The sequence below is a fragment of the Marmota flaviventris genome, chromosome 9 (assembly GCF_047511675.1).
Source record: "Marmota flaviventris isolate mMarFla1 chromosome 9, mMarFla1.hap1, whole genome shotgun sequence".
NCBI lineage: Eukaryota > Metazoa > Chordata > Mammalia > Rodentia > Sciuridae > Marmota > Marmota flaviventris.
The window spans coordinates 6,763,389-6,775,132 of NC_092506.1; the positions used below are offsets into that span (position 1 = coordinate 6,763,389).

Here is an 11,744-nt window from a genome sequence, read left to right on the forward strand (position 1 = left end):
TTTACGTTCCTGTTTTGGAGCTCCCATAATACATTTCAGTTTTCCACCATTCGTTGTGGAGATTTTTCGTTTGGTTGGTTGGTTTAGTTTGCCACTGGAGACTGAACCGAGGGTGCTTTGGTTACTAGGAATTGAACCGAGGGGCGGCACTTTTACCACCGGGCTACATCTCCAGCTCTTTCTTTGAGATAAGGTCTCGCTAAATTGCTGAGGCAGGCCTCGAACTTTCAGTCCTCCTGTCTCGGATTACAAGTGTGTGCCACCACGCCTGGCCCACCATTTGTTTTTAAATCTTTCTTGTGCTCTTTTTCCCTACCTCACCCCCCAAAAAAACCTAATCGGGGACTTGATCTTTTTCTGTCTTGCAATACCTGGTATACGAAAGGCACTTAATAAATTATTACTGGGGTATATACATTTTTTTCCTCGAAGAAAAAATAATTATATATTTGTTTACTTGAAAATAAACTCAGGACTTCAGCTGGTGACCCTGTGCCTTCCATAAGTGACCCTTGCCTGCCCAATTTCCACCTTTCCCTGTCCTGTCAACATTTTCTCTCCCAACCTCTGTCACCTAGCTTTGTCACACTGCTCTCAGTGACAGCAGGTTTGAGTTTGTGTGTGTGAATTAAGTAAAGGAGAGGAAAAATGCAAAATTTTCCCTACATACACCCTTTAGATCTTTTCTCTACCTGAAAGCAGGCCTGACCTCCATGTTGCCACTAACTCTTTTTTACTTTTTTTTTTTTCCTTCTGAGTTCTCCTGAGTTGTTCTGTCCTGCTTACCTTGGATTTCAGGAGCAACAGGTCTGATCAATAAACATCTTCATGACAAGGGACTAAAACTATTCACAAGCAACAGAGAGCTCTCAGACAGGTCACCCCATGGTGAGATCCCTGTCCAACCAGGAGCAATTACCCAACACAGAAGTGAGACTGCCCCCCTAAGCAAGAGCAGTCATGATGGAAACTTGTTCCCTTCATCCCCTTATAGCTTTGCAGAACCAGTCCTGAGATAATGATCAACTAGACCAAGATTACCTGCTTTGCCAACTATGCAGATCCCCCAGCAGTGCAACCCCCCTATGCTTGCCTTTGTTCCCCTTTTTTAAAAAGCCTCAAAATTTCTGTAGCCCCAGCTGACAGATATTAGGTCTCTGGGCCTTTTTCTGTCCTTCCTACTGCCGCCACACTGATTAAAGCTCCTTTCCTGCCTTTACCCCTGTTCATGTCTTTTGTTGGCATTTTGGGATAGGTGGCTGAATCTAGTTGTCTGGAGTCCTGGAGCCCTAAAATTCTGCTAACATAGCTCCATTTCATCATTTGCCCCCAAAAGAAAAGTAAGGGAAGAAAGGGAAAAAGAATATAGCAACGGATGCAGAGAAGGCAAGGTTTGAGAGACAGAAGAAAGGACTGGGCTAGGAAAAGTTGGTTCTTGTCTTATCCCTGACTGGGAAATTATCTTTACTCTTACCCAAACCTTCACTCTTCCCTCTTGCCTCACTATAACTACCCTAGGCTCCTGCTGCCATTCCCAGAGGAGAAGAAAAACCCAGAAAGGACAGCACAGAAGAACAGTGGTAGCCTTCCCTTCAGATTGTCAGTTATTGAGGTGGAACATTCCTTGCCCAAAGGAAGGCTCTTTCTGCTCCCTGTAACCAGAGCACACAACGAAGGTCATCTAAGGCTGAAGGCCCCAGGAGAAGGAATGTGCTTGGGGGGCAGGGAGATGGGGGTCTCTAAGGTAGGATATCTAAGAGCTGATGGATGAGAAGTTAAAGCAGCTAGAGCAGAAAGGGATACACCCAGTGGGGCCTCATTTTATTACAATAGTACTGGCATGCAGACAGGGTAGCAGTATCCCCCAAAATTGTGCAGAAGAGAAGACTGAGGGACAGAAAGAAACTGATGTGTCCAAGGACCAAAAAGGGCAATGCACAGTTCTCCTGACTCCAAGAGTCCCCATTCTCTTCTTTTCCTCAACAAGGATTCTTACATGACACCTACCTATTGCCTGAGTGCACTGGAAGTGGGTATCCAGACCCTTCTGATTCCAGCTTTGGGTGGCTGCTCCTGCTCCAGGATCCTTGCCCAGAACATAGGGGAAAATGAGGTTTATGCCAGTCATAAAACCAAGTTGGGGTCTGATATGGCCATGGGAGATGCTTCTGCCCAGGTTGCACAAGTAGGAGCTAAAAAGAGGAGTCCCCAAGGAGCCTTCACATGTAGAGCAGCTCCAAGAACAGCTCCCCATTTTAGAACTGGAAGCAAAGGGGCTTGAGGAGCTGTTTCTTAATTCTGAGACATAATAGAAGAACCAGATTGAGCTAGGGCTCTTGTATTCCTGTTGTAAGGTGCCTGGGCACAGGCCCCAGTCTGAATAAAAACCGTGGTCAGGAGTGAAAGGGTGAGTAGACTGGCTGCTTCAGCTGGTTGGAAAACAGGCTGGAAGGGAAAAGGAGAGGGCATGGGGACCAGATAGGAATTGTTTTCTCTACTAGAGGTGGAAAGAGGAGGGAGAAGGAGGGAATGAGCTGGTGGGTGCTTATGAGTGTACCTCCTCTCTAAGCCACACAGGAGATGTGGGCCTGCTATAGTTCCCCAGCCCAAGGTTGACCAGTGGTTTCCAGGAATGCCAGAGTATACAGACACCTTCTTAGCCTCAGTTTACCCTTCTGATGAGTGAGAAAAGGAAGCTGAACACGTTTGTATCCAGCTCTGCATGGTTGTCAGTGAAAGATGCCCGGATCCAAAGATGCCACCCGGAGAGTGTGTTCGCCGGCATCTGGCCAGCCAGTGGTCCCCCTCCCCTTCCCGCTCCTTCTCCTCTCCCCCTCCTCCGAGCCGCCCGGCCCCCGCCCCCGCCCCCGCCCCGCCTCCGGTGTGAGATGGGGGCGGGCGGCAAGCAGAGCCCAGAGGAGCCGAGCCGCGGACGCCGCCACCTGATCCCATCTAGTCGCTACGAGGCAAGCGACCGGCACTCTGCGCTCAGGGCCCCCGGCGCCCTGGGATCGTGCAGATTTCAGGACAAGAGGCCGGCGCGAACAGGGCCAACCCCGACCTGAGTCGGAGGCCCAGGCAACCTGCGCAGCGTGAGTACTGCAGTGGCCGACCTGGGGCTAGGGGCGACCAAGGGAGTGGACCGCAGGGGATGGGGAAGAAGGGGAGGCGGGAGAGTGTCCTGGGGGCCTAGTGCCCCGGGAAGCATAAGGAGGGGCCCGCTCTACCCTCACTCTCCCCGGGTGGGAAAGCGAATCTGGCCTATTCCCTACGGTGTCCGGATCTCAGGGAGAGGTTGGGATGAAATTGAGGAATGGGAGGAGGGTGGGGGTAAGTAGTGATGGAGAAAAAAGGATGAAGGGAATTCAGAGGCAGGGATGCAGCGGGGGTGGATGACAGGGAGAGGGGGTTGGGGGGACCTGGTGCAGGCTGGAAGGAGAGAGGAAAAGGACAGAGGTGGAAAGATATTCTATCTCCTGGGCCACAATGTGCTGCCCCTCCGCTGCCCTTTCCCCTTCCTCTCTGGGGCCTTGGGTCACTTTCCCTCCTGACTGGGCTGAACCGTCCCCCAAGTCAGGATGGAGTTGTTTCCAGGTCTTTGGGAGGTCAGATCCAAATAGTCCAGTGCAGAGCACCCCTTCCTCTAAATGTATCAGTATCAACCCTGGAGCTTGGAGGAGACAGAGCAGAAAGGGCTCATTTGGAAGTGGGTGGGTATCCAGGCCAGTTTTCAAAGCTCTGGCAGGCTATACCATTTCTTCTTTGGTTCTCTGGAGAAAAGAAAGCAATTTGCAAAACTGGGCAGCAGCCTGAGGTAGATTGTTCTGACTAAAATTAGCACTGATATTCTGATGAGGTTGGCACCCTGACCTGCCTGGGATGGTGGAGGGAACCTCTCTCTCTCTCCATAAAGAAGACACCCAGGAGACTGGGGAGTCATTTGAAGCATCTGTGAGCAGGAGCCAAGGCCACTCACTGCTCTAAAGACTGGTCCAGCAGCACCACCATCCACTTGCACCCACCAGCCTCAACACCAGAAGGAAACCCAATGCAAGTGGCCCCCTGTGGCTCCCACTGCCCTGAATCCATCTCCAAAAGAGGCATCTTGCAGTGAACAGGCAGAGCCAAGGCAGGCCTCCTCCAATGTCCAAGTGGCACCCTCTCTCATGACCTGGAATGTTTTGTCTGGCCAAGTGCCCACCCAGAAACAGGGTTCCTGCTTTCAAATACCTGAAGGTCTGTCACCGAGAAAAATGTGCCATGCGCTCTGGGAGGGCAGCACAAATCACAGCACAGCATAGGAGGGGGAGGGGCAAGCTGGGGAAGATATTGGTGCCAGGATGATCCCACTGTCCCAGGAAGAACTCTGGAACCGTGGGTTGGGGGTGGGTGCTCAGGAACAGATCAGGCTGTATCTGGAGGTGATGAGCTGTCATTGACAGAAGCCAAACGGTCGACCCTGGCACCCATCACTGGGGGCTGGTGTCCAGGGAATTCCTGCACTGATGATGTCCCATCCCCAAGAAGGCCTCAAACTGGGGTCTGGCTAGTTCCCCAGAGTTTAGATGTTGGGAGTGTGGGAAGGCACGGGGTAGAGTGGAGGAGACACCAGGTACCCCTGTCATCCTTTCTGTATGGCCAGGGAAAGGCCTGCTATAGTTCCCCATAGACTTGACCTCCTTGGCAGGCCTAGACTCCCTTGAGAAATAAGAGTGGTTTCAGTGAGTTTAGCAGAGGTAGAAATAGACTTCCATTTCACTCCTTCAGAAACCCCCATTTGGTCACCAAGTCCTCTAAGCAGGGATGTAACATTGAGAAGGTGTGGACCAGGGAGAGGGCCAGGAAGAGCTCAGGCTTCCTCCTGCAGGCTTCCCCACCCAGCTGAGCCAGCCCTCCTCTGCCCCAGCAATTCCTGAAAAGTGAAAGGCGGCCTTGGGTTGCCTCTGCTGTGCCCTTGGTTGTCCTTTGTAGCTAGACCTTTCACCCCCTCAGCTCCAGGCAGATTAGTCTGTCGACAGGCTGGTGGAAGAAAGCAGGTGTTGGGGCCTGGAGAGAAGAGGAAGCGTAACCAGGACATCTTTTCACCCAAACAGGTTTAAATCTAATCCAGGATTAATGGGGGCCAGGGAGATTGGAAGCCAAGCCCAGGAACCTGGAGGTTGGTGGTGATCAAAAGGGTTTTCTCATTACCTCACCCCTCCTGGGACCCAGGTGTCCTAGATCCACACACATGCACATGCCCATAAGGCTTCAGGCTGCCCCTCCCCTTTGGAGAGGGGTGTGTGTTGAAGGTGAACCTGAACCTGAACCTGGACACAGGCCTGTGGGATGAGACAGAGACCCACGCTAGCCTGGGGTCAGGCATGGCTGCTGAAGCTGACTTTCCACCTCAGCTGCCAAGGGCTGTGCTGCCCTTGAGCCAAGGCATTTGGGTGGGGAAAGTAGACTGGCCAGAAATCAGGCCTTTTTCCTGCCTCCCACTCCTGCACCTCACCTGGGATGGAGGCTCACCTCCTGCTAGAGATTCTCAGCAAAGGGACAAGGAGGAGCCGCTTCTATGCTACCCATGCCCCTCTCCTCTCCCAGGCTGCCACCCTATCCCCTTTGCTGGGCACCTCCACTGCAGTCAGCTGATAGGGCCACCTGGGTTTCAGGTGTCTGGGGATGGAATCCAAATAGGGTTCCAGGATTCAAGTCCCACTTTCCCTCGTCGATTTATTGGTCCTGAGCCATCAGGGCAGGAGCCCAGCCAGGAGGGCTCAGGGTCAGAAGTGTGCAAAAATGCCAGAACCAGGGCAGGGATGGAAAAATCAGTTTTTATGGAAACAACACATTATAGTGTCTAAGGGCATATACTTTGGAGCCAGAAAGAGTAGGTTAGCATCCCAGTTCTGCTGTTACCAGCTATGTGCTCACACACAAGTGACATTACCTCTCAGAACCTCACTTTTTTCATCCTTAAAGTGGGAATAATACTTACATTAGCACTGTAGTGAGGATTAAATGAGAGTCTGTAATGGAGAGTGCAGGGAGTAAGCCTGCAGTACTGATCTGAGACTTAAGGAGGTGGAGATCAGTAGCTTAGTCTTTGCCGAGGTCAGACACACCCCTCAGCTGAAGTAATCAAACTAGGAGTCCTGGAGAAGGGCAAAACTCAAGCTGAGACTTCTGTGTTCTGAGCCACATGTTGTAGAGACAGACAAATGGCCATGAGACAAAGAAAAGTTAGGGACAGGTGGAGAGGGAGAGACAAGGTGTAAGAAGTGGCTATAGGCTGAAGAGCTGGCCACACACCAGACCCTGTAATTCCACCCAAGACTAGGTTATCTCCAACAGTGAGGAGGTCGGGTCTTGTTAACAGGAGGTAGGAATTTGATCTGCCTTGGCCTTGCTGCTCACCCCACTCACTGGAGCTCTCTTTTGCAGCAGTCCTGCTAGGGCCTAGAGCCCATCTCCTCTGCCCACTGCAAACCTGTCTGCCTCCTTCTCCTGCCAGGCTTCTTGGGAACACTGGCCCTACTACCAGAGCCTCATGAGCCCCCATGAATGCCAGTGAAGGGAGTCCTGGCTAATGAGGCCCTAGCTGGTCAAGGGCTGGGCGCTCCACCATGCCATCCATCTTGCAGCGCTTGCAGCAGGCCACCAAGACCATGAGCCGCAGGAAAATCCTGCTGCTGGTACTGGGGTGCAGCACTGTAAGCCTTCTCATCCACCAGGGGGCGCAGCTCAGCTGGTAAGTGGGTGGGCCCCCAAAGGAGGCAAGTTCCCTCAGAGCCACATGGGTTCACACTAAGAAGGGGTTTATCAGGGATGGTGGTGCTGGCCAGCAATGCCAGCTATGCTGAGTTAGGATTGCAAGTTCAAGGCCACCCTTGGCAACACCCTGTGTCAAAAATAAAAGAACTGGGGCTCCCCTTCCCATTCTTCTACCTAACAGAAGAGTCCTTCTGTTAATCTTTACTCCTTTACTCTGAAAGTGCTTTCCATACATGTCCTCTACATCCACAACTGGCCTTCACTGAAAGGACTGAGTTACTTGTTCAAAGTCATAGAGTCAGTCAGAGTTAGCTAGGATATGAATTCAGCCCAAACCCTGTGGGAACAGCATGATAGCTGAGTGCTGCCCCAGTGGACAGCACATAACTTCTCATTACTTCTTTTGTTCTGGGCAAAGCCATTCACTTCTCTGAGCCTCAGTTCCTCACTTATAAAGTGGGAGTGATGGTATGTACAACCCACTAGTCACCCTGATACAAGGTACCATGTGCTGACTGATGGGAATCCTGCCCCTGCTCCTGACTTCCTGTGAACTCAACAATTCCCTGTACCTCTCTGAACCTCAATTTCCCATTTTTTTTTTCTACGTGGCCTGCCCCTGAGAATGGTATGAACAGTGTGAACCAAATGATTTGCTAGTCTTATGTGTGTGTAGCCGTTATCCTGAACCAAAGCAGCTACAGATAGGAAATCTCCATGGTGTTCTGTAAGCTGCTTCACACTGCCCTCATTACGTGATCTTAGGATGGCAGAGAAAAAGGTGAGTGAATTAAAACCTGCAGGACCTTATAGGTCACTAGTCATCCCAAACACCCTCGTTTCAGGAAGGAGGAACAGAAATGAACACTTCATGAAGGGTTGGAGTATCATCTGTTTCGTAGACTGTTGCATTTCTTGAGCATAGAAGAGTGTCTGGCACACAGTAGATTTTTGCTCAAAAAAAAAAAAAATGCTGAATGTATGACTAAGGCTCCAGAGATCTTAACAGAACCTATAACAAATGGCTTGCTACAAAGCCTGGTGTCCCCCACCTAAAAAGTGAGGAATCAGTTAAAGAGTAAAATGAGAAGAAGATAGAGGATTTAGTGATTGTCTCCAGATTCTCCTCTGGTCCTCAGTTTCTACATCTGTAAGTGGGATTCCTCAAGGATCCTGAAGGGCATTTGTCCCTTCCGTTATCTATTTTTTGGAAACATTTTTTATAGTAAATTGACACAATACCTTTGTTTTATTTATTTATTTGTTTGTTTTTTAGTTGGACACAATATCTTTATTTATTTATTTTTATTTGCTCATGAGGATCGAACCCTGGGCCTCGCATGTGCTAGACAAATGTTCTATGGCTGAGCCACAACCCCAGCCCCCCCGTTTGTTTTATTTTTATGTGGTGCTGAGGATCGAACCCAGTGCCTCACACCTGCGATGTGAGCACTCTACCAACTGAGCTATAACCCCAGCCCCCATTATCTATTTTTGAATAAACAAATTACCTTGAAACTTAGCAGCTGAAAACAACATTTATTCTCTCCCTTTCTGTGGGTCAGGAATCCAGGTGTAGCTTACTGGGTACCTCTGGTTCAGGTCTTCCATGAGTGTGCAATCAAGGCGTTAGCCAGGGCTGCTCCTCATCTGAAGGTCTGACTGGAAGAGATCCCCTTCCAAGCTCACTCAAGTGGTTTGGCAGACTTCAGTTCTTCAAGCAGTCTGTTGCCATGTGTTACCTCCCTATAGGGCTGCACACAGTGTGGTAGCTTGCTTCCCCCAACATGAGTTATCTTAGAGAGAGTGGGAGGGGGAAAAAGAAAACACCATCAAGATGGAAGCCATAGCCTTTCTCTGATATAATCTAAGAGGTGACATCCCATAGTTTCTGCCCTATTCTATTCGTCATGCGCATCGATGAGCCCAGTCACCCCAAGAGGAGAATACACAAGGGTGTGGTTATCAGGAGGACAGCAGGGATCGTGGGGCCCAGCTTAAAGGCACCCCTGCCCCCACTGCTCCAGGGGTAAAGCCTGGGCAGCACATCCGGGCAAGCCCTCCTCTCACATATGCCCGGGCCCTGCAGGTACCCTAAGCTATTCCCTCTGAGCTGCCCACCCCTGCGGGAGTCGCCACCGCGCCCCAAGCATATGACAGTGGCCTTCCTGAAGACGCACAAAACGGCGGGCACCACAGTGCAGAACATCCTGTTCCGCTTCGCCGAGCGCCACAACCTGACTGTGGCCCTGCCGCATCCGAGCTGCGAGCACCAGTTCTGCTACCCGCGCAACTTCTCGGCGCACTTCGTGCATCCGGCCACGCGGCCGCCACACGTGCTGGCCAGCCACCTGCGCTTTGACCGCGCGGAGCTGGAGCGCCTCATGCCGCCCGGCACCGTCTATGTCACCATCCTGCGCGAGCCGGCCGCCATGTTCGAGTCGCTCTTCAGCTACTACAACCAGTACTGCCCGGCCTTCCGGCGCGTGCCCAACGCGTCGCTCGAGGCCTTCCTGCGCACGCCCGAGGCCTACTACCGCGCGGGCGAGCACTTCGCCATGTTCGCGCACAACACGCTGGCCTACGACCTGGGCGGTGACAACGAACGCAGCCCGCGCGACGACGCCGCCTACCTGGCGGGCCTGATCCGCCAGGTGGAGGAGGTCTTCTCGCTCGTCATGATCGCTGAGTACTTCGACGAGTCACTCGTGCTGCTGCGGCGCCTGCTGGCCTGGGACCTGGACGACGTGCTCTATGCCAAGCTCAACGCACGCGCTGCCAGCTCGCGCTTGGCTGCCATCCCTGAAGCGCTGGCGCGGGCCGCGCGCGCCTGGAACGCCCTCGACGCCAGCCTCTACGACCACTTCAACGCCACCTTCTGGCGCCGCGTGGCACATGCCGGCCGCGCATGCGTGGAGCGCGAAGCGCGCGAGCTGCGCGAGGCCCGGCAGCGCCTGCTGCGCCGTTGCTTCGGCGAAGATCCGGTGCTGCGTCCAGCCGCGCAGATCCGCACCAAGCAGCTGCAGCCATGGCAGCCCAGCCGCAAGGTGGACATCATGGGCTATGACCTGCCTGGCGGCGGCGCCGGCCCAGCCACCGAGGCCTGCCTCAAGCTGGCCATGCCCGAGGTGCAGTACTCGAACTATCTGCTGCGCAAGCAGAAGCGCCGTGGTGGTGCTCGGGCCCGGCCCGAACCCGTCCTGGACAATCCCCCACCCAGACCCATTCGAGCCATCCCCCGAAGTCCCCAGGGCTCCTGAGCCGTGAGCTGACTCCCAGAGCCTGCATCCTGCCCTGCCCTCCCAGGAGGAGGCTGCCTCCAGGTCCTGCCCCATCAGGGCCCTTTCTTTCCCAGGGGCTTGAGCCTCACACCGAACTGAGGGTGCATCTCCCCATCTGAGCCGACCTTTTAGGCCTGATGGAGCCCTGGGCCACCCTCTTCTTCCCAGCTGGTTGGTGACTTTAACAAGAGGTGTAAGGTCCGTCCCAAAGCCCTGGCCCTACTTTTTTCTGGGGGCTGGGTCCCCCCCACACCTGTCTTTCCAAGTAGATGAGTGCAAGCCCCAGAGTGGGGCTGAACCCCAGGCAGTGGCTGTGCTGTTTCTCAGTATGGCTGGGTTCTTGCTCTTCCCAGGGCTGCAGAGACCCCTATACTGTGTGTCTTCCAGGTTCCACCCTCCCCACAAACCTAAGCTGCTCCCAGACTCCCAGGACCAAGAGTTCCTGGATTGGGCTTTTTGTTGGTTTGTTTTTCTCTTTTTCTTTTTCTTTTCTTTTTTTTTTTAAATAAAACACCTTTAAAATGTGCAGGCAGTATGTCATTCATTGAAAGACAGATTCCCCATATTTGAGTATGAGACAGATATCTAGGAGGTACTGTGACTCGCCCCTATGAAGATGGGAACCTAGACTTAGTCAAGCTCCTAGTTGCCCCTCCCAAAGGCCCACAACTCTCCTCAACCCTTTGATTGACTGGGCTCACCAATACAGACCACAGCCACCTCAGTCTCTCTCATTTTTCAAATCAGTCATTTTTGTTTATTTGGCATCATTAACTGAACAGCATTTGTAACTTGAAGATGCAGGTGACCAGGACAGATAGGGTCTTTATCTTCCTGGAGCTCACCCAAGACAGTGAAATGGAAGCAAGCATGGAAGCAAACAGTAAGGACTGTGCAGGTTAGAGCACACTGCACTAGGAAGAACAGTGTGAAGATCCTCCTCTGGGAGGAGGATCCGTTTCCGGTTTCAGGTTAGGGAATGTTTACCTCCAATTTTACCTCTCCCAGCAAGTCCCTACTCTAAGGAGGACCAATTCCTCTCCCAGTTTTCTTGAGCACAGCAAGATATCCATATCTGCTGGGCACTCTTGCATAGCCCGAAATACCAACAGTTTGAGAGGCTGAGACAGGAAGATTGCAAGTTCAAGGTCAGCTTCAGCAATTTAGCAAGACCCTTTCTCAAAACATGAAGGGGCTGGGAATGTAGCCCAGTGGTAAATTGCCCCTACGTTAAACCCATAGTATCCCAGTGCCCCCCCCCCCAAAAAAAATATAACCAAATCTAGCACTTTCAAATGAAACTTCCCTTAAGACTAGCAAAATTTCAGGACTTCTCTTTCTTCAGAGCTACCTTGACATATCTGGACAAAAAATAAAAATGATATCTAATATGGTCCACTGTATGCCAGTCATTGTTTAAGGGCTTTCCATGTATTAACTTAGGAGATAGACACCATGTTCCAGTTGGAAAATGAATTTTAAGTGACATCAGGGTCACACAGCTAGAAAGTGGCCACTAGAATTTGAACCTTGACAGCATAACTTCAAAGTCTGTGCTTGTAATTGCTGTGCATGGTGCCATTTAAATAAAGTCACATGGCACAGGCTAGGCTGACTCCCAGGACCTCCCAAAAGAATGTAAAGTGAAGAACCAAGATGCCAATATCAGCTCTTATCTTTTCTTTTTTTTTCCACAGAGAAAATAGT

General features: G+C 51.8%; 1 protein-coding gene and 1 long non-coding RNA gene across 2 annotated transcripts; one reads left to right on the forward strand and one right to left on the reverse strand.

Annotated features, from left to right (window-relative positions):
• Window positions 1-6,608: 6,608 nt before the first annotated feature.
• Gal3st3 (galactose-3-O-sulfotransferase 3) lies at window positions 6,609-10,641 on the forward strand. Its single transcript, XM_027944401.2, has 2 exons — window positions 6,609-6,733; window positions 8,846-10,641. Exons 1-2 carry the CDS (start codon window positions 6,609-6,611, stop codon window positions 10,014-10,016), a joined length of 1,296 nt encoding a protein of 431 aa, XP_027800202.1. The 3' UTR covers window positions 10,017-10,641.
• Window positions 8,276-9,442, reverse strand: LOC114099894 (uncharacterized). Its single transcript, XR_003583961.1, has 2 exons — window positions 9,390-9,442; window positions 8,276-8,552 (listed from the first exon to the last, which is right to left on the reverse strand). It is a non-coding gene; the product is annotated as an uncharacterized lncRNA (long non-coding RNA).
• Window positions 10,642-11,744: the final 1,103 nt, after the last annotated feature.

What these genes read in the sequence shown, in the direction of transcription:
- Gal3st3 (XM_027944401.2), top strand. Translation starts at nt 6,609, where the DNA reads ATGCCATCCATCTTGCAGCGCTTGCAGCAGGCCACCAAGACCATGAGC. An exon ending in CAGGGGGCGCAGCTCAGCTG is followed by an intron (nt 6,734 to 8,845) that starts GTAAGTGGGTGG and finishes CGGGCCCTGCAG; the next exon opens with GTACCCTAAGCTATTCCCTC.